Source organism: Cyprinus carpio, chromosome B20, assembly GCF_018340385.1.
Source record: "Cyprinus carpio isolate SPL01 chromosome B20, ASM1834038v1, whole genome shotgun sequence".
NCBI classification, from domain to species: Eukaryota; Metazoa; Chordata; class Actinopteri; order Cypriniformes; family Cyprinidae; genus Cyprinus; species Cyprinus carpio.
The window spans coordinates 15,110,295-15,132,613 of record NC_056616.1 but is presented as its reverse complement, the minus strand read 5'-3'; the positions used below and the strand labels follow the sequence as shown (position 1 = coordinate 15,132,613).

Sequence of the window (22,319 nt, the reverse complement as noted above, 5' to 3'; positions counted from 1 at the left end):
CTCTTTGAGGGCTTTTTTTTCTGTAGCCTTTGGTATTGCTCATTGTCAGCTAGTTAGTTAACGGATTTTTATTGGAAAGTGTTACAGTTTTTATAAATATTATTGATGGCCATTGTTTTAAAATTTGTTGTGCAAGGGTATACATATGTAAATTAAGATTTACATTAAAAAGGGCAACATTATCCTTATCTTGTTCACATATGTTCATTGTACAGGTCAAACATTTAGTTAGGAAATCAATAATAGTGTTGTTACATATAATTAGACATGTGACACAGACAGTTCTCTCATCTTCATGTTTTCTTTAACAACAAACAAATGCATCCACAATGTACAAACAAGAATGTGAGAGGAATTTATACATTTATGCAGAGGACAGATTTGTGAAATGAAACAGATGTCAGTTTAATACTTCTAGTAAAGCTACACTGTTTTTGAGACTCGGGTTCGTTGTGTATTACAAAATCAAACATTGTGATATTTACTGGCAGCAAACACAGTGATACTTCCATATTTTTTATAAACCAATATACATGGACTAACAGAAGATTTTCTTGTCAGTGCACAATACCCGTTTCACAGATCACTAAAAATATTACTCAAATAAAATGATTAGAGAAATAATGTCCTCCAAACAACAACACATCATGTAAACAAACACAAACGGTTTCGAAACCTATAAACCACAGGATTAAAAACTTTTAAATGTTATTTTAAGGATTTTTGGCATTAAAATCATGTAAAAATGATTCCCTTTCCTAAAGTAAAAATGTGCATTCAACCATTAAAATCTAAGCACAACTGTCCTTTTTTTTTTGAGACATGCCCATAAAAATGGCTGTTGTAGTAGCAGTAGTAGTGATGGTTCCCAAGTGTTGAATCAAACTCTGAAAATAAAAATACTAAAATATGATTATTTCTTAAAATGGAAATAACAATTAAAACAAAAAATTAAATGCTTTGTGGGCAGCATTTTGTTCAAAGTCCAGTATTAGCTCTCATTTGCAGCTTTTCCTGCACCAAGCAGTCTCTCTCTCTCTGGGGCTTCTCCCTCCTCTGCTCTCTGCTCTCCAGGGAAGCAGGGCAGTTTGGCCATCAAGGGCTTGTGGAGTCCATTGTATAGTGCTGTACCCACAAGTAGGATGATGAAGCCTAAAATCTGTAGGCCATGGAATACCTCCCAACCCAGCAGTAAACTCATGACCCAGATGACCAGAGTACGCAGACTGTCCAGCACCATGCGAGTAGTGGCACTTATTTCCTTGGTGACACTGATTCCGGCGAAATTAAAGAAGGCAATGCTCACGGTGTTGCCCAGCAGTGCCAGTAAAATAAGGGGCTTATGGCCAATCTGACAGAAGGCGTCCAATGCATCTTCAAGGACCTGCCGCGGGTTGTCTGCAAAACTTCCCACATGGATGTAGAACATTGGGATGAGGAGCAAAGTGAGGATGACAAATCCGAAAAAACCTAAGAAAGAGAAGACAACTAAGCCACTGGGAAATAGACAAGTCACAGAAGTGTTGCTAAACTGATAATAATCAAAATTGCCTGTATGTCGGTAGATGTTCATCATTAACATATTTGGCTGCAACAGCATATTTGGCCGCATTTTTCTGATTTCACAGCAACAGTGAATGAGGAGGACTGATAGTAAAATAACCTCAGATAAGCAGCCGCTGCTTCAAGTCAGAAAATATAATCAGGCTTTTGTAATGGCATTGACAGATAAGTTAATCACAGACTTTTATGGGGGCTAAGATGAAAAATGGAGGTCTTCTAAATGGGGTCTAGCCATCACCTATGGTAATGACAACATTTAGTTCTAAGCCAATCAGCATTGTTTGTTTCATTAATCTATTCTACCTTTATTTTTTTGCTGATTTAATCTTTTTAGCAGTTAGACTTTTCTAGTAATTGATAACACATAATAAAGACTAAATAAATAAATGTTGGTCTTCTGAACATCCTATTCAACTAAAAAAAAAAGTATCACGATTTCCACAAATATATATATCAGCACAAATCTTTTCAGCACTGATAATAAGAAATATTTATTGAGCACTAAATCAGAATATTAGAATAATTTCTGAAGGGTCCTGTGATACAGAAGACTGGTGTAATGGCTTCTGAAATTCAGCTTTACTGTCACAAGAATAAATTACATTTTAAAATATATTTTTTTTAATTATATTTCACAATATTACTGTTTTAAATGTATTTTTGATAAAATAAACAGCCTTAGAGAGCATTAGAGACTTCTTTCAAAAACATTAAAAAAAATAATCTTACTGGCCTGAAACTTTTAGACTTCAGTGTGTGACATACAGTAAGATAAATTCCTATCATTATCATTATGACAACATTATTAATACATAGCATTAATATACTTGGACCAAACTAGTCATTGGCTTCTATGTCACTACATTAAAATCTTTACCTTCAGTCCCAACCGCCTTCAGTGGATGCACATTGTGCTTGTAAACAAACTTCTCCTCCAGGACCATCTGGACTGCAACAATAATCTGTGCCATGATGATCAAAAGGTCCCCTATAAGACAAGATCAACAGAAAATCAGTCCAGTCAGATAAAGATGCAAGACCTAATCAAATAAAGAAAAAAATCCTGATATCCAGCCTATGAGAAGATTTTCTGATTTGTAAAAGACAAATGATTAAAGCAATAGTTAATCAAATTATTAAAAAATATTTGTTTAATGACTATGAGTAGTGTCGTTCCAAACCCGTAAGACCTCAGTTCATCTTCGGAACACAGTATAAGATATTTTAGATTTAGTCCGAGAGCTTTCTGTCCCCCATTGAGAATGTATGTACGGTATACTGTCCACGTCCAGAAAGGTAATAAAAACATCTTCAAAGTAGTCCATGTGACATCAGAGGGTCCGTTAGAATTTTTTGAAGCATCGAAAATACATTTTGGTCCAAGAATATCAAAAACTACTACTTTATTCAGCATTGACTTCTCTCCCGGGTCTGTTATGAGCGCGTTCACCTCACATCCGGTTCGCGAACGAATCACTCTATGTAACCGGATCTTCTTGAACCAGTTCACCAAATCGAACTGAATCGTTTGAAACGGTTCGCGTCAACAATAAGCATTAATCCACAAATGACTTAAGCTGTTAACTTTTTTAACATGGCTGACACTCCCTCTGAGTTCAAATAAACCAATATCCCGGAGTAATTCATTTACTCAAACAGTACACTGACTGAACCAAGCCAGATAACGAACGAAACATTGACTCGTTCTCGAGTCAAGTACCGTTTCTGTCGGACGCGTCCGATTCGAGAACCGAGGAGATGATGATACTGCGCATGGGTGATTCAGACTGACACACAGCGCGTCTGAACTGAACTGGTTCTTTTGGTGATTGATTCTGAACCGATTCTGTGCATGTTATGAGCGCGGGTAAACCGAAGGCTTCAATCAAGGGCAATCATCGCCAATGAAGTCATTACGTCGAGCGCAAAAGAACTGGTGAACCGTTTTTCGGCAACCGGTTTATTGAATCAAACTGTCCGAAAGAACCGGTTCGCGGAGAAGAACAGAACTTCCCATCACTACCGGTGATCCGAAAACCGATGCAACCGGTTCTTGACTCGAGAACGAATCAATGTTTCGTTCGTTATCTGGCTCGGTCATCAGTTCAGTCCGTGTACTGTTTGAGTAAATGAATTACTCCGGGATATTGGTTTATTTGAACTCAGAGGGAGTGTCAGCCATGTTAAAAAAGTTAACAGCTTAAGTCATTGGTGGATTAATGCTTATTGTTGACGCGAACCGTTTCAAACGATTCAGTTCGATTTGGTGAACTGGTTCAAGAAGATCCGGTTACATCGAGTGATTCGTTCGCGAACCGGATGTGAGGTGAACGCGCTCATAACAGACCCGGGAGAGAAGTCAATGCTGAATAAAGTCATAGTTTTTTTGATATTTTTGGACCAAAATGTATTTTCGATGCTTCAAAAAAATTCTAACGGACCCTCTGATGTCACATTGACTACTTTGAAGATGTATTTATTACCCTTTTGGACGTGGACAGTATACCGTACATACATTCTCAATGGAGGGACTGAAAGCTCTCAGACTAAATCTAAAATATATTAAAACTGTGTTCCGAAGATGAACGGAGGTCTCACGGGTTTGGAACGACATGAGGGTGAGTCATTAATGACATAATTTTAATTTTCGGTGAACTAACCATTTAAAATCATTCAGCAGCAGGTAACCACTGACCTGTGATAACCTCACTGAGCTTATGGGAGTCATCCCCATGGCCACTCACAAAATCAGCCAGGCCAACCACCAGCAGACCAAGGATGGTGACTAGAATCCCAATCCACTGGCTGGGCTGCAGCCGCCGTCCTAAGAACGCTACAGACAACAGTCCAGTGAAGATGATCACAGCTCCTCGCAGCATCTGGAAACTGGAGGCACTGGTCATGTTCAGTGCTAGAGAAAGAAAACACAAGTACAGCTCCTGTTTAAGTCAATCCAAGGATAAAAAGAACGGATGTTTCAGCTATTATAAATCAAAACTTGTCTATATATAGTAAGATAATACACATTGTTCATTTACTTATAGTGCTATCACTGTAACAATTCAAGGCCGGTTGTAAATCAGCGAACCTACCCTTGAAGAACTAAAGACTATGGACACATTATACTTCACATGTTGGATACTCACCAACATACATGATGGATGTGCCTAACATGTCACAAAGGGCAGGGGGGAGGAAAAGTAGGGGGTTGAAACTTTGGCCCGGATCCATTGTGGGCTCAGGTTTGCGCCGATCATGACAAAGGAGAATGTGGAACACCACCAGACAGGACAACTCTCCCAAAAACATTCCCACAGCCTGGAAAGGTCAGAGGAGGTGGTGTGTGGTGAAGAAATATTAAGATGCATGCAGGAAAAGTAACAGAGATGGGGAAAAGTGATATGAAGAGAAGGACACAGAGCCGAAACCAGTTCTCACTTTGCCAAAACATAAATAACACTTTCAGTTCTCCGTTTTCTTAGAGGTACTGAAAACAGTGTGCTGAGAGGGAAGTTTGATGTGAATGGTGTGTTGTTATCTGGAGGACTGATGGAAATCATTACCTGTACAAAAGGGTGGGAGAAGGCATGATTTGGGGAACCATAACATCCAGGTGCAGAGAACATATCAGCCCATCTAGAAAAATTCAGTTCATTAAACGTGTCATTTTCCAGTATTACAATTCACCAGACTTAATGTGTATTAATATGCAGTATATAGCAAACACTGACTCAAAGATAGCTTAAGTTTGGGACTGCACACGAATCTTTTGTCCAAACAGTAATTGCTACTGGACATGATCAGGAAGCTTGTTATTTTTGTGCATAATTATTATATTTAATTACAATAATTATAATGAGATTTTCTCTTTATCCATTCACACGACACACTTAAAACTATGATATTAAACATGTAAAATCAGTATTTCAGCTGCCAGTCACTGTAAGTTTAATAAGTAACTATGCACATGGTACACTAATGCCATTTTTACAACCATGAAATGACAATGTGTGACTGACATAAAGCCTCATGATGAAGAAAAGACTTTAACAACTCTTTCTTTAGATTTAACATAAATCATTTGACTTGATTGATTTTAGAAAAAAAAATGGTTATAAATAGAATAGGGATTATGGCACAGTAAATAGTGAATAGAGATTATAGCACTGTAAAAACCAAGTGTACATATAACGAAGTGTTAAAACAGAGATGCACCATCATCATCATGAGTGTCGGTTTTTCAGCAGACACTGAGTAAAGGGTGGTATCAAATACCGTCTGCCTAGAAACATCAAGCCTCTGTTTTAGATACAAAGCTGTATCAATTTACAAGTTACTTAACAGTATTTGCAGCAGACGTCTTGTCTAAATGGACTACCTAATTCTGATTGTAAGATGCTTACTGCTGCGATTGCACAATTGACTAATAGTCACAAGGGTTTTGGTGGCAGAATTGATGATTTTGCAGCATCAACATGTCACGACACGTCGGATCATCACAATTGCACGTGAGTCGTCTAATCATCTTGTCCTGAAATGTTCGATTTTCATCTTCGCCTGTATATATATACATACTTTAGTACTGAAAGGCAAAGGGAAAATAATGATCATCTTTCTTTCATTTAAGGACACGGCGTGAAGTTTTGTAAAAGAAAACGTGAAAGCACCCTTGTCTAACTTTACCCTATAAGTAGAGGCAGAAGTTCATAATCGCATGTAAACAAACAACATCTAGCGCGTGCATGTTACTTACTTTGCGGATAGTGTGTTAATAGAGCCTGTGATGAGCATCATAGCGGCGAGAATGAACTGATATTTTGTCCAAGCCATGGTGATTGTGGGACCGAGTGACCGCGAACATCAGACTCTGTCTTGAGAAGTGTCTCTCCTGCTGATGATGAGTACAGCTATTTAAACCGGTCGTTCCCCTGTATGCAAATCACACGATGGCGATCATGTGACACACCAGCTGACGCGTTATTTCCGCAGATTTTCAACGTGGAGGTGCACTGGTCTTCTGTCTTAAAACCATATGAATCATATATGAGCAGCCAAGCAATCAGACCAACACAATAATTTGAGGAAAATTATGTATAACGTTTACTACAATGTGTTCGACTACGATGTGTTTGTTTCCTGACTTGTTGGTAAAATAAACAATAAAACGGATATATTTTACTTAACAGTATTATAGCTTTTAGCTGAAAACTTATTTAGTTCAGGATATTATACAGTGAATCCTTATAAAAGATTTCTTAAATCGTTCCAAAAGTTTGTTGTGGCGTTGGAATCACTTCAGTGACTCGATTCCTTTGAATCCGTTTACTAAAAAGATTCATTCAGATGTATTCTCTGACCCTTTAGCATGCCAGTAGGTAGCGTTTAGTTTCTTTTGTATGTTATCATGACAGCAAGTCATTGAATCTTCTACTCTAATTCGTTAAAAATCAAAGTTGTTAACAAGTCCGTCCCTTGTTTTCTTGTTATGAACATAAACTCATTTAGTTGGTCAGCATATTTTTTGTTCACTAACACGTTTTGTCTCTAGACTGCAAGGTTGTCCAGGAGGTCTTACAAATGATGTAATTCATAGACGCTTTTCTCAAGACTGTTGATGATGCATTTCAACTGTTAGCATCGTATATCCTTTTTTCCTAAAGATCTTTTTTTAATTTTTTGTTTAAATGTATAAATGATAACACTATACTTTGTATCACCTTTGCATCAAATTACAAAAAAATAAAAGTTAACGCTAATGCGAGGGTGTTTCTAATGCAGCGTCTATGGGAGGGATGGTAAATTTGACATTGCTCTCTTTTCTGACTGCCATTATCAGTCTCTCTCAATTTTCCCTTTTTTGAAAGTCGTGAAAACACTATCGTGGAGTTTTTATTTTGCTATTTGAGCAAATGGGAATGCAATATATATATATATATATTCTTTTTTTGTGGTACTCTTTTATTCACTGCTCTCCCAACTATGACAACGGAATGTGAAAAAGGTCCATTATGGTCCGATCTTCACAAGATACTTCAGGGAATGAAGATTAATCATGAAAATAATAATTTGCCCACTTAAAGAAATAATGTAAAAATAAGATTTATAGTTTTTTAATGATTAGTATTTAATTATACTTGAGAAAAATACAAACTAGTATTTAGGTTTAAGTGTTTAATGTTAAAATGACTTGTCAGTGTATCAAGTTAAGCACACAAGGTGGCGCTGTTTATCTGAAGTTTCTTTCTCATTGTTTGAATTAGGTACATTTGTGTGATAGAGAGCTTGATGGATTACATTTAGGTTCAAAATTATATAGAGAACCAAGATGTTTTGTTGTTGTTGTTGTTGTTGTTGTTGTTTTTTGCATGTCAGCATGCATTTTTAACATGAATGTAATGACACTCTCAACACATCATGCAGTATATCTCGAATCATAAAAAGTGAAAGTGATATGAAAATAAAGGTCTCCTGTTTCACTTGGTTTCACTAATTAAATATTACACATTCCAGCAGTGCGCGAGAAGTTTCTTCCATCCAATCACAGCGTGCGCTTTTGCGCCTTGTGTCGCCTCGCCTTCAATCTGAAACGCACTGATTGGCTGCGTCAGTGCGAACTGTTTTGTTGATAAATAACTTTGATGGATTGATTATTTTTCAAGAGGATCCTCGGGCTCTGCACGTCCTGCAGGCAGTATAGGTACAATTGCGCTTAAACAGCAGAATGTAAACAGGAAAACAGGTTTGGTGTCTACAGCTGAAGAGTTCAAATGTGTTCGGATACCAAAAGTTGTTAAATCTGTCAGCCTACATGTTGGAAAGGCCTCTCGATGCATTGTGACATGGTATTTTAGCGTATGAAATGTGCGCACTTACGTCTAGGAGATTACGACAGACTGCATTGTTCGTAGTGTGTATGTGGTCATGCACGCTGTTGACTTTGCCCAGGGTTGGAACAGTTTTGTAAGGTGCTGTCACCCGAACTTGACAAGTAAAGAAGGAGGACGTCAATACCATATTGCAACAGTGTAAGTACGCTACAGTTTTAGTCTGTTTTCATACACGACCTATCGTTCAATAAACCAAGAAACGCAAATTGCACAAATACTGATACTGTGTCGTCTTAAAGGGAAGTAAGTACTGCCGTTTGCTTTGATGTGCAGCATTGATTCTACATACAATTTTATTTATACAACAAATGTTTTCATAGTAGTTGCTAGTTTGGGAGGGGTCACCAATGGACTGAAAAGTAGTTCTGCTTGTTCTCTCTCTCCTGTATTCTTTCCCCATCTCTCTCTCCCTTTCCCTCTTCACTTCCTGTAATTCTTGTTGTCTTGCATTGCACTTTTCATGCCCCTCCCGTTCTGTCTGCTCTTGCCTTCTGCATTTGTGTTTGTCAAGTTTCCTGGTTTTAGGCCACTATGTTCCTTCTCTATACAGGTCTTACCAAACAGCCATTCATTAATGATGCAAAAGGAATTATTTGCATTTAGTTTCCTGTCACTGTCTGACTCTGGTTTGACATGCTATGGCCTGTTTTCTTATTGGTGATTGAAGTTTACTTGACAACTCTTTTTATTTATAATTAATTTGAACTGTTGTGTAAAGATTTGATTTGATTATTTAGGTGCCAGCAATGACATTCTGGGTTACAAATAAGAGAATCCATGATAAATAAGTTTGTACATATGTACTCTTTTTGTTTTATTTTTAAACAAAAATTAATTTAATGACTTGTTTACTTTAATGTTGTTGTTATTTTTTTATTTATTTTTTTTACTTTATAAGTTTTGTTTATTAAAATAAATAAATAAATAAAGGATTATCTGAAACTACTCAAGTTTTCCTTTTAAATGATTTCTTGCTTTTAATGATACTTTAAATTGTAATATCTGGACAGTTGTTTAACCTAACATCTTGAACTTTATTAATTAAAATTAATTCTAATTGAGAAACTAAAATCATCATTATGGAGCCCCTAAGGGAAATAAAAGATTTAAAAATTATATTTCAATGCTTCTGCATTTGCAGTTTTGTGCCCCTAAAAACTGTGTGTTCACCCGCTGTTTCTTGGGGGAACTTCATACGTTTTGCAATGTTGCACAAAAACTTTTTCCTTCATTCTCCCTTAAATATCATACTTTGTCCCTTTAGGGGCTCTGTACATCATAGAAGATGTGTGTGCAAGTTATTATATGCTTAAGATTCATTTTTAATGTATTTTTGAATAAATTATTACATCAAGACAAATTAAAAAACGTGTCATGTCATAGTCCTGTTTTACTTTTAATCTTGTTTTTGTCTTTTTGTTTATTTTGCATATAATGCAGACAACATTATACCCCTGTTGTAATTAAGTTTAAAACCTTACTTTTTGTCTTTTTCTCGTTTTTAGAACATCTCCTGCGACTGAGGAATGACTGAGTTCTTAAATATTTACACCACCTTTATACTGCAGTTTAGAAGCAAGAAGGGAGGTGGATCTCCTAGACCCCACAAATTCTTGCATGTGCTCTACTCTGTATTTTTTATTTTTTTTCATCCAGCCTTGTAATAGGCTTACTTAAAACTGAAGTGTTGAATGCCCCAGGTTTTTACTTGTCTTATAGTTTCACATAATTGCCATGAGTCTTTCTCCACATCAGAGAGGAACTATAAACAGTATTAGCAAGCAGAATGTTGAAGCCATTGGGGAAACAATGCAGCATTCAGGAGATCTGTTCTACAACATAGGCGCTCCCTCTTTGGAGCAAACTCACAGCAGCCCAGAGGTTTTGGTGGATTCTAGCCCTGAAGTCCAGAGCGTTTACAAATCTGATAAAGCATATCAGGTCCGGGGCCATTTTCAGCAATCTGAACCAGTAAAGTGGACAGCTCAAAACCCAATGCAGACTGCAACTTGGTTCCAGGGCATCCCGAACCTGAATAAGTGGTCACAGAACTTTGTACCTTCTCTAGGTGGTATGGATGACCCAAAAGCCTTTCACAAAGGTCATGAAATGGAGGCTATAAAGTTGGAAAAGCATTCACCAAGTTCCTCACAGTCCTACACAGACACCGCTCACATTCCCGGGGCGGATTGGGACCATCACACGATGGCAGCCATGCATCATGCTCAATATCAGCCACTCCAACAAGGTCACAGACCTGCAGACCTCCAGTATCAGCATCAGGGAATGCATCACGATATGTCTGACTCTACTCTGCAACCCTTCCAGTTGGCATTCGGACCTACCAAGCAACCACAGGCGCCTGGTTTCCAACAAGTCTTCCAAGGCAACAATGCGTCTTTAAATATGAATTATAACGAGAAGCAGAAATCACAACAGCAGCTCTTGCAGTTGCAACAGGAGCAGCTGCATCGCCAGCACCAGATGCAACAGCTGCAAAAAATGCGACAGTTGCAGCAGCAGCAGCAACAACAGCAGCAGCAGCATCAAATGCAACAGCACCAGCGGCTGCATCAAATGCAACAGCAATACCAGCTGCAACAGATGCAGCAGCAACTGCAACAGCATGCACAAGGTCTTCAACACCCAGAGACTATAGAAAAGCAGCGAGCCAAACAAGAAACTGAGTCACAGGATCTAGCCAGTACTCAGGTGAAAACAGATTCGAGTCAGACCCAGCTCGCCATCCCTCAAACACAACATCCTATCCCTCAGGGAGCAAATTATCAGGGATCGGGTCCTGCAGAGGCCACTCCAGAACTCCGGGGGAGCCAAACCAAACGTCAGGTCCTCCCTCGCCGCTCTCGACGGCTTTCCAAAGATGGACTCTCTCCTCAAGACAACCAGACATCCAAGGACAAGGTTTCTGCTCAGAATGGAGGAGATGGTGGAGTCCAAAGACCCGCAGTTGGGGTCATCCAAAGCACTCCGAGGCGACGGAGGGCCTCAAAAGAGATCAACCTTGAGACTCTTGCTCAACAGGCTTCAGAGATGGCATTTTTGCCAGCAAAGGTGAGCTTGTTTCTTTTGGAAATCCATTTGAAGTCTATTTTTACAACAGTGGAGTAGCAGAAATCTGTTTTAATATTAATTGTAACATATTAGAACACACTGGGCTGGAAATCATATGCTGATATGGTGCTCAGGAAACGTTTTATTTTATTATCAATATAAAAAAAAAAATTGGGCTTCTTAATATTTTTGTGTAAACCGTGATACTTTTTTTTTCAGGATTCTTTGATGCATAGCAATTTTAAAACAACAGCATTTATTTGAAATAATAATTGTTTTTACTGTCACTTTTGAAAAATGTGTCATTGCTGAATAGAAGTATTTATTTCACTGAGCACAATCTTGTGAAAGGGTTAGCATGCATTAAATATATGCTGCTTTGATGGTCTCCAAGTTGTTTTTGTTGTTTAAACCAGGTAGTGAATTAACTCATTCAAAAGCTAAAAAATTCCATTGCTGACTCTTGTAAGAAGTTGATGCTGGGTGAAACGTGTCACCAGCTTTATAACTAATCAAACTATAAAATAAACACTACACAAACTCAGCTCAGAGTAATGTTTGCTATCAGGCTTCCCCAATCATATACAGTATGAAGTACAATGGAGTTTATGGAGTTATTGAGCATTGTAAAGCAGTCTGGTGAGCGGCTGCATGTCTGCACACCTTCACATTCCACACTCTCTCAAAATCCATTCAGTTGGATTTGGGAGGGGTAGATTCACCTAGCCCTTTTTGCTAAAAGATCTATCTGATCCAAGCCTCACAAAACAAGACGTTTATGGTATGAATTTATTCTTTAAAATTTCTTAGACTTCAGATATTTCAGTGTACAGTAACAGGGAAGAGACAGCTCTATTTGTTTGAGGTTGTTGTTTAAAAAAAAAAATTCTGAACTTGACCTGTAAAGGTGTTTTTAGGGCAGAGTAACTCAACTAGCTCTGTGACTCACTTAAATGCTGCAGGTTGCTTACACACACTTTTATCTGTGCTTCTCTATCCTTTGTTTTTTTCTCTTCTCCATTTACATTTTATTCTGTCTTTTTCTATCTTCTGTTAATAGTGTGAGGACGTTACTTCTGGGAGACCAGCAGGTATGGCACCCCTTGTCATCCCAGTTTCGGTGCCAGTTCGGAAAGGTCAAATGGAAGTGCCGGGCAGCTGGACACAGCTGGATAATATTCGACATCCCTCCGAGATTTCACATCAAAAAAACCATCCTGATCGTAAACCCTCAGTTATTGTAGCACGCCGGCTCTCAATAAAGAACTCCGCATCAGAGAGCTTCAAACAGGTTAATACAGTTAATACAGGTTAATGCCAGTGTTGCCAGATCCACTTATTATGAGCAATTTTAGGCTTGTTTATTCAAGTCACGTATAAATTTGGGAAGTTGTGGGGTTGTGTTTTTTGGAGCTTTTTTTCAGAATACTTTTGTGCACTTGTGCTTGTTAGTGGTCGGCATAATTTTTTTCCTTTTTCTCTTCAAAATAATGCTGTAATTTATGCTAGAGCCGTTTGTAGTAATTTAATTCAGCATCTTTATGCCATCACAAGCTGCTTTTGATGAAACAGCAAGAGATTTCAGTAACATTTTACGATAAGGTTGGCATGATATATGTATGCCCCTCCCCCAAAACTAGGGGTTGCTTGTTTTGGGCTTATTTTTTCTGACCATGTCGCTTATTTCTTTAGTGAAATCTGGTAATGCTGGTTAATTCTGTCAAAACATCTCAAATGGTTGTCAAATGATTTTCATGTTAATGTTATGGCTTTTTCCACACTGCAAAAAATGCTTTTCTTACTTAGATTTTTTTTGTCTTGTTTCCAGCCAAAATATCTAAAAATTCTTAAATCAAGAAGGATTTTCTTCAAATCAAGTGAGCCTTTGCTTAGAACAAGCAAAATAATCTGTGAATGGGGTAAGCAAAATAATCTTATTTCAAACAGAAAGCAAGATTATTTTGCCTACCCCAATGGCAGATTATTTCTCTTGTTTCAAGCAAAATCTCACTTAATTTTGACTTGTTTTTTCTGAAAAATTTTGTCTAGAAAAATTCTTCTTGATTTAATTTTTTTTTTTATATATATATTTGCATTTTTTGCAATGTAGAAGTGTACCTTTAAACTGTTCAGGGATTTTTAAAATAGTTGTTAAAATATCTGTTCTTCCATTTCTGTTTGAATCAGGGTAAAGGGCAAGAGGACAAATCCAGGCGCCGCCCACGTCCCGAGCCTCTGGTCATACCTCAACCTTGCACATTCATCACCCCTTCTGTTTACTCCAGCATCACTCCCTACCAGAGCAATCTGCGCTCCCCAGTACGCCTGCTAGACCATGCCAGTATCATCCCGCCATACACCCCTCCACCCATTCTTTCACCTGTGCGAGAAGGCTCTGGGCTGTACTTCTCTGCTGTCCTGTCCTCTATGGCAGCAGGCAGCCAGGTCCTGCCACCTCCATCCACACCCCGCAGCGCAACTCGAAGTTTGCTACATTCAAGTGCGTTCCATATCTTTTTGTTTTTGAAGGACTTTTTGTATTAGTAATAATTTACACTAAGGTTCTAAACATTTGCTAATGCATTAGTTATGGTAAACTACCAATGAAAAATAGTTTCTTTCAGCATTTATTCATCTAGTCTCATGTTCATTTACAGTATAAACACAGTATTGTTCATTGATACTTCATAATGTTTTTAACAGAACTTTTAATAATAAGAAGGCATTAATATATTTAAAATAGTGATAAATGTTAGTGATATAATGCATTATTAGTTAACTATTGTGATAACTAATGTTACCTTTTTAACTTCTTTATTATTATTTTTTACTCTTTGTTTAGTTATACATATTAATAGATAAAGAAATTAACATTAATTAGATATCCTGAATCATCAATAAACTGGACATTTGTAGAGCATTTATTAATCATTAATGTAAATTTACAGTATAAATTCATTATTATTTATTGTTATTTCATGTTCACAATGCATTAACTAATTTTAATTTAAATAAATCTTGATGTTAAAAGTCTATTAGTATGCACTAGTAAAAAAAAGTGATATGTTTAAAATACATTTCATTTCAATTACATATCACTCACACATATCTAATTACACTTTATTTTGAGTATCACTTGTGCACAGTGCACATTTATTAATATTAAGACTAATATGTGTTTTAATATCACTATTGATGAGAATTGTATGATCTTTGAATAATATCGGTCTTTAAATGCAAGTTATTTTAAGTGTACCTAAATTATACTTGCAATAGTTCCACATTAGCACAATTCAATATACTTAAGTATATCTTTAGTTGGACCATTAAAGTGCATTAGTTGTTCCAATTTAGCATTGCAGGGTTTTTTTTTTATAAATACATAAATATGTAAATGTATTTGTAGTATACAAATAAATGTATTTCAAACGCATTTTAGTATATTTGTTTTTCACTGGGGTATGTAAAAATAAAAATAGATGAATAAAAGCTGTAAGTGTATAGTTTATTAGCTAATGCATCATACATCATAATGTATCATGAACTAATTATGTTAACAATTAACATAACTGTATTATTGTAGTAGTAATGGTAACTTATATAGCCTTAATGTAAAGCGTTATGTTTTTCACTATTTGTTTATTTGTGTTTATTCTTATTTCATGAATTGCAAGTGTAGATGAATTGTAGTTCATCATTGACATTAACAATTGACATTGATTAATTTCTATATCTCTCTTGCTGCTTTATGTTCTGCACTTTAGGCAGTTCTGAAATCACCCCTCCTGCACTCTCAGTGATTGGAGAAGCAACGCCTGTCAGCCTAGAACCGTGAGCATTTATATAAAAAAAAGAAATTAGCTATTCATCATAATCACTGTCCTCTTTTCTAATATATTCTCTCTCTTTTGCACATTTTAGGCGCATAAACATCGGCTCTCAGTATCAGGCAGAAATTCCAGAACTACTGGATGGAACACTGGCCCTAAAGGACCAGAATAAAGCCACTCTGGTCTGGCTCCCTAATTCAAAGGCTGATTCTACACCCTCCCAGGATACAAGACGTAACTTATCTTTAGACTGCATTGATCTAGCTGAGGTTTACCAGCTGCATATAACACAGACATATGTCTCACACACTTCCATTCCCATTATTTTCCAGTTGATGACCTGATGAACCTGGTCTGCTCCAGTGTCATGTATGGAGGAGGAACCAACCCAGAACTAGCGATGCACTGCCTGCATGAGTGCAGAGGGGATGTCATGGTGAGCACAGTTAAATATACAGTGGTACCAAAAAGTGTTTGGACACTTGAGTCACACTGAAAAATGTCTGACACAAATGTGCTTTGATATTTTGTGTTTAATAAAATGAAATTCATACACTTTTAAAGAGTTAGACTACAACTCAAAAGTTTGGTATGAGTAGTGTTTGTGAAATAAGTCTCTTATGCTCTTAAAGGTGCATTTATTTAATAAAAAATACAGTACAGCACTAATATTGTGAAACATTATTACAATTAAAAAGAACTGTTTTCTGTTTAAATATATTTTAAGATGTTGTTTATTCCTGTGATGGCAAAAGATGTCTTCAGTGTCACATGGTCCTTCAGAAATCATTGTGATATCCTGTTTTGATGCTCAGGGAACATTTCTTATTATTATCAGTTCTGAAAACTGTTGTGCTGCTTAAGATATTTGTGGAAACATACGTTTTTTTCAGAATTCTTTGATGAATTGAAAGTAAAAAAAAATAGCATTTATTTGAAATCGAAATCTATTGTACCATTGTAAAAGTTTTAATTTCCTTTTTAATTGAAAGTTTCAATTTAAATTTCCTTTGAAATAAGTATTCATTTCTTGCATAACTTCAAACATTTAAACATTAGTGTATGCATCTAAAAGTGTCCAAATAGTTGTTGGGGAAACTGTATATGATGCATTTATATGTTTTCAGGATAAACAACAAATATATTTTGACTCTATAGGAAGCTCTGGAAATGATGTTAATGAAGAATCCCATCTTCTCCAAGAACCACCATCTGGCGAACTACCACTACGCTGGTAGAAATTCATTTACATCTAATTGCAAAGCTCACGGTGTTCACTTTAAACATGATTCAGCATGATGTGACTGTAAATGGATATAGTTTTTAAATGCAGCAGAATGTTTGTAATGTATGGCGGATAGAAAGAACTTGATGTCCCTTAAATATTGGCAGGATCAGACTGCTGGACTGTGGAAGAAAAAAGATACTTCAACAAGGGAATTTCTGCTTACAGGAGAGATTTCTTCTTGGTGCAAAAACTGGTATACATTTGTTTTTGTTTACTGGTCTTATATAGATTAATGTAAACCAAATTTCCCTTTTTTAAGGTGACATTGTGTTTCTATTTTGGCAGGTGAGGAGTAAAACAGTGGCGCAGTGTGTGGAGTTCTACTACACCTATAAGAAACAAGCAAAGGTTGGCCGTAATGGCACATATACATATGGACATTTAGAGCCAGAGGATAGTATCCCTGTGGTAAAGCCTATTACTGCTTACTGCTTTTAGACATTGTTTTGACTAAAGAGCTAATAGCACATGTACAGTAAATTAATAATTATTAATTTACATCTGAAAAGGAAATTTGTGTGAATGCTGACAAAATCTGTGCTGAAACAATCTGTACATTGTGATACAGGAGTGCTGGTCAGACTTTAATTTTTATATCATCTGTCTGTTCTTTTATCTCTAACGATTAAAGTGAAACAAGAAGAAGAAAATGATTGCAGGCAACAGGTGGGAACACAAGACAATGTGGATGACAGGCAACATGTGAACAAGACACTTCAGAACATTAAGAATGTAAGTATTTGGATTTAAAGCATTCTCGTTTGTATATAAATATAGGGAATACATCATAAAGACACCATCATGTTTCTCTTGGCTGGAATATTAAATGTCCAGTTAAAAATTCTAATGAATAGCTAAATCTGATTGCGTGGTTGTGTTTACTGATTCGTCCAGGAGAGGGCAGATGTGGCTCATGAGGACCAGAAGAACAGCTCTGTGGAAGAGTCTTCTGGCCTGATGCCAGCTCCTCAACCCTCCTTCAAAACTCCTCCCCCTGCACCTCCAAAGCCTCACTCTGACAGTACCGGGAAGAAAAACAGGGCCTCAACAGGCAACAAAAGTCAGGGAGAGCCAGAGGGTATTTTCCCTTGCAAGAAGTGCAGTAGGTGAGTCAGTGTTTATAAGTTTCTTTGAATTTCTACTCATTAAATATGAAGCAACCCAGCTTGTCCTAGTTGCATTTACTTCAAAAGACAGTTGAGAACAGTTTTGTTCCAGAGTAAGAATTCTGCTCACTGTACTCTCTATCTCTGATCTCCAATATAGTTTGTCTGAAATATTGAAAGTAATATTTCTATATTTGAATATCAAGTCCCCAGTGTTAATATTATCATCACAATTAATTTATTAAAATATTGCAGTATTTTATTTAAATATTTTAATAAAAAATGATGGTAATATCCCGATATTATACATAGGCTGTGATTTTTTTTTTCTAAATTACTTAATATAAGCATGTTGTTGTTATTTTTATTATTCTTATTACAATTATTAATATGAATTAATGTTTGAAAATAATAAATTATATTACAATTTAGTATTTCAAAATAAAATATTGTTTCATTAATAATAATTTCCTAATATATATTAACACCTAAACAGTGATATTTCTCCAACTTACTTTAATATATAATTATTTTAATAGCATTAATTGAAATTATTATTAAAATTAATGTTAATTTTATATTTTTATATTAAATATAATACTTTATCAATCTCAGCAAACAACAAAAGCTCTAAATGTAAAAAAAAAAAAAAAGTGATAAATGATCCGTAAGGACAAGTGCTTTTTAAATTCTTCTCTCATGCACATGCTTTGATAAATTCCTATATTCATGCCATTCACTTTAGTTTTTTTGCTGGTTATTGGCTTTATATATGTTATTTAGCATACAGCGGGTAAAAGAAGTATTGAACATGTCACCATTTTTCTCAGTAAATATCTTTCTAAATGTGCTGTTGACATGAAATTTTCACCAGATGTTGGTAACAACCCAAGTAATCCATACATACAAAGAAAACAATGCAAATATGTGAAGCAGTTTCTTGACTTGAATAAATTCTAATGAGGTCTGTATATACAGGGTGTTCTATAAGGTGAAGAGTCGCAGCGCTCACATGAAGAGTCACGCCGAGCAGGAGAAGAAGGCAGCAGCACAGCGCCAAAGAGAAGAGGAGGAGCTGGCCGCTAAGGCACGGCAGGAGATGCTGGAGGCAGCAAGGAGGAAAGAAGCACAAAGAGAAGGGCATGAAGAGAGTAGTGGAGCTGAGGAAAGCTCAGTAGAGCTGGATGATGAGCAGGATGAGGACTGGCATTGACTCTTTTAGTATTCTTCTTTAGTACCAGTTGTTACCAAAAATTAGCAACTTGTGCATCCCAGTTAAGGGCAGTTGGGATGTTTGAAAAGATAAAGGTGTCCTTTTATTTTGTACCAAAATTTTATTAGAATTTTCTTTTGGTATATATTTTTAAAAAGTGCAGATGTATGTCAGTTTAGCATCATGAATGTGATGCTTACGAAACAACGATACAGTAAATATGATAACAAATGTAAAAAGGTTTGCAGAGCTGAGTTTGATTTTGAACAAAATAGCTGAACAAATTTTGCTTGCATTCAGTGAGACTGTATTTTTTTAATGTTTATGTAATATACATACAGTAATATGTAATCAAGAACACATAGTAAAATTTCTCCTCATGTACCTATGGATAATTTCAATTAAATATTTTTTGTGCATGAAATGTATATAATGCTTAGAAATATATATGTTGACCTCTGTGTATTATACTGTGTACAATATTGATGCTGTTGTGTGTGTTTTTCAGTACTCTAAACTCAAAAGAATGTGTATTTATGTTTTGAATGCGCTTAAAGGGAAGTGGAATATGTGGGATTAAGGGATTTTTTTTATTTTTATAAAAACTCACATATAAATAAATCCTTAAATTTAGCAGTCACAAATACATTTTCAACATATAGATCACATTTTTCACACTTTGTTGACTCTTGTGACCATGCCTGATATTTCATAAATGTGTGCACAATAAAAACAAACTTCCAATATAAACTTGTATTATTTTACTTTATATAATTAACATGAAAGGAAAAAGTTCAGTTATCACCATCACATTCAGCACTGGAAGAAGGCTTTGTTTAATAGGCATTTGTGATTGTAGTATTCTTAGTTTAAATGTATTTTGGGCTTGCTGATTGCTACACACTAGTTAGTTTAGGCAAATCTCTTCAAATTAAGGTTAAGATAATTATCATTAGTCGCAGAAGGCTCAAAGACACCTTGATTCTTCCACTGCTCCCACCTGCAAAAAAAGGTTTGTCATTGATTGGGCATTACATTTTCTTACAATTCTAGCAGGTCTCGGTTAAAATAATCTTTTAGACTGATGGGGGAGGCCATTTTTGAATGAAACCCCTTCTGAGAGTCCATATAAATGCTTACCAGCATCAAAGTTATCCACTAGCATGTATTTGGTGTCACTGAGTCTTCCATTGTTTGCTTCTGGAACTACTCCCCACAGCTTACACATCCACCGATAGATTGGCTCAGCCAAGAAATTGTCCCTAAAGTCTGGCCCAAAGGCTCGAAAGATCATTTTCATATCCATTTCCTCATTACTGAATCCATGATCTCCTTTGTTGATATGCAAAATGACCCTCTGCACAAACAGCAAACAAAAAGTTAGAGTAGAAGACAGACTGTTTAATAAATTCACTCTACCTCTACACATAACTTCCAGTACTTTAAACTATTTTTTTTCTATTTACACCACTGTTTTTTTCTATTGTTTTTACTGTTTCAAAATCTCACTAATCTCAAACTTTTTAAGAGGTTTGTATATTTAAGACATATTTATTGATATTTTACTGATGCAGACTGTAAACTGGCTAAATAATGTTTAGCTAGTATGACATAATGAGCATGTTAGACTACAATATTTTATTATTTGAGCTTTCAAACAACTGGCTAAAATGAGTGATATTTATTTTCAAAGACACTTACAGAGTTGATATTGAAGACCAGGTCAGCCAGAAGGACAAGGGGTTGAATTCTCTCATGTTTGCGTATATGTGAAAGTGTTCTGGTATCTCTTCTTGCATATAGACTGTCAGATTGGGATGTGCGTTCTTCAGGGAATCATAAACTTCCTGTTTTTAGCCCTCCCTAGGTGTAATCATCCCAAACCCACCGTAGTCAAGCAGGTCAAAGCGGGCTAGATTTAATAAACTCATGTAATTGTTTTATCTCAGTAACCTCACTGGCCATTTTAAAAGTGGTCATGCCATGGAAAGATCCACAGCTTGGCCACTGTAATTCACTCCTCCACCAGGTTAGAAAAAAGACGCTGCTTTCAGACCCTTTGAAATATATAGGAGACATTATTGGAGTTAATTCATTTACAATTAGGAATGCTTTTATTGGACATATTTACACTGTAAGGATGAAAGAACCTCAGACACTTTGATCTTCTGAGACAGACAATAGACACACAGTGCATTAACATACAGACATCTGTTTCCACATCTCACTGAGAGAAAATGCGGGAAAACATCTCTCACATATGCACTGGTTCCTCCTCATCCCCTTCCTTCCCATCACCCATCCTTCCCTTCACCCAGCTCACTCAGAATAGTCAATAGTAGAAAATAATGTTTTACATGAATGGAAGTGATATTTACAGTCGTGTTTGGTGTAATTTGAATTGTCTCAGGGTGACTGGTACAATGATCTCAATTTTACAAGAAGTAGACTAAAAGGTAATACAGATCCTAGGATTAAAGAGATATTTTGCACATTGTAGAGGGTGTGCCATGTGCCAGTGTCTTTCATGCAAAATGCCTTTTGTCTCAGGAGGTGATAACTCTACATAATCAATGCAAATTCCAGTTGTTAGTTCCTGTCCAGTGTTGCCTTGTGTGGAACTCTCAGGCCAGTTTTATCATTAAACATCAGGTTATGGACAACACCATGATCCTCTGTCCATCTCCCTGAAGAAAAGATTAAGATACTATCATACTGATATATAATAACTATAATTTATCATTGAAAACTGGATTCAGTTAGATCAACCAATATGTTTCTGTGGTCAAATAGTGTATTTCAACAAACTAAAATTACTTGTGATGGCAGGTTGCATGTAAACCCACATTTCTTAATACTCTCATACATGACTCGATACACATAAGGTCAAGAACTGTCAGTTGACTACTGAGCAAGGTTTGTGAACAAGGAACACTGATTATGTAAATAACCTTTAAGTTGGAGCTTGTGCTAACTTTGTACATGTCATTTAATGAGGCTGAGGTAACTGGCCCAGTAAGTGTGTGCTCAGCAGCTCTCAGAAGACAGCTTAAGACTTAATGAACATCATGATATTGCAGACTGAAAAAGAATATGTACAGATTTGGTGTATTGGCATTTTGGTCATAATCCCACCTGAAACCATCAAAGGAGATCAGCAGCAACTTATTATATGTCCTCCTTTTGGACAGTGGTTTACTGCTCACACAGAGAGACAAGGCCAACACTAGCAGAGGTTCTGACTTCATCTTGAGACGCTGTTAAGCAGAGTGAAAATCAGCAGAAGCTGATCTTGGTTTTATAAGCATTATCAGGGCACTATTTTCTGTAGTTCTCGGTCAGTTTATTGCCAAACCAGTT

At 36.3% G+C, this 22,319-nt stretch overlaps 2 protein-coding genes and 1 pseudogene across 5 annotated transcripts; 1 reads left to right on the top strand and 2 right to left on the bottom strand.

Annotated features, from left to right (window-relative positions):
• Positions 1-45: 45 nt before the first annotated feature.
• On the bottom strand, positions 46-6,509 carry slc35f6 (solute carrier family 35 member F6). Of its 2 annotated transcripts, XM_042747494.1 has the most exons (7): positions 6,317-6,458; positions 5,967-6,145; positions 5,127-5,199; positions 4,710-4,881; positions 4,259-4,474; positions 2,441-2,551; positions 46-1,470 (listed from the first exon to the last, which is right to left on the bottom strand). In XM_042747494.1, exons 3-7 carry the CDS (start codon positions 5,187-5,189, stop codon positions 992-994), a joined length of 1,041 nt encoding a protein of 346 aa, XP_042603428.1. In that variant the 5' UTR covers positions 5,190-5,199; positions 5,967-6,145; positions 6,317-6,458; the 3' UTR covers positions 46-991. The 2 variants fall into 2 exon arrangements, with proteins under 2 accessions (XP_042603428.1, XP_042603427.1); XM_042747493.1 differs by lacking the exon at positions 5,967-6,145 and having other exon boundaries at positions 6,317-6,509.
• Positions 6,510-8,146: 1,637 nt separating this feature from the next.
• Positions 8,147-19,705, top strand: mideasa (mitotic deacetylase associated SANT domain protein a). 3 transcript variants are annotated; one of them, XM_042746318.1, is made up of 13 exons: positions 8,147-8,588; positions 9,956-11,522; positions 12,583-12,813; positions 13,710-14,022; positions 15,287-15,353; positions 15,444-15,586; positions 15,685-15,788; positions 16,511-16,586; positions 16,745-16,833; positions 16,926-16,987; positions 17,264-17,372; positions 17,535-17,746; positions 18,725-19,705. In XM_042746318.1, the coding sequence occupies exons 2-13, from the start codon at positions 10,185-10,187 to the stop codon at positions 18,957-18,959; spliced, it is 2,979 nt and encodes a 992-aa protein (XP_042602252.1). In that variant the 5' UTR covers positions 8,147-8,588; positions 9,956-10,184; the 3' UTR covers positions 18,960-19,705. The 3 variants fall into 3 exon arrangements, with proteins under 3 accessions (XP_042602252.1, XP_042602251.1, XP_042602253.1); XM_042746317.1 differs by having other exon boundaries at positions 16,926-17,047; XM_042746319.1 differs by lacking the exon at positions 16,926-16,987 and having other exon boundaries at positions 16,745-16,832.
• Positions 19,706-19,885: 180 nt separating this feature from the next.
• On the bottom strand, positions 19,886-21,240 carry LOC109105373 (annotated as a pseudogene).
• Between the last annotated feature and the right edge of the window lie 1,079 nt (positions 21,241-22,319).

Bases quoted from the DNA above. Each gene is read 5' to 3' on its own strand.
- slc35f6 (XM_042747493.1), bottom strand. From the start codon at position 6,393: ATGGCTTGGACAAAATATCAGTTCATTCTCGCCGCTATGATGCTCATC. The intron at 4,882-5,126 runs GTAATGATTTCC...TGACCTTTCCAG, and splicing joins TCTCCCACCCTTTTGTACAG to GCTGTGGGAATGTTTTTGGG. The intron at 1,471-2,440 runs GTAAAGATTTTA...TCTCTTTCTTAG, and splicing joins GAAGGCGGTTGGGACTGAAG to GTTTTTTCGGATTTGTCATC.
- mideasa (XM_042746317.1), top strand. From the start codon at position 10,185: ATGAGTCTTTCTCCACATCAGAGAGGAACTATAAACAGTATTAGCAAG. The intron at 14,023-15,286 runs GTGCGTTCCATA...TCTGCACTTTAG, and splicing joins TCGAAGTTTGCTACATTCAA to GCAGTTCTGAAATCACCCCT. The intron at 15,354-15,443 runs GTGAGCATTTAT...TGCACATTTTAG, and splicing joins ACGCCTGTCAGCCTAGAACC to GCGCATAAACATCGGCTCTC.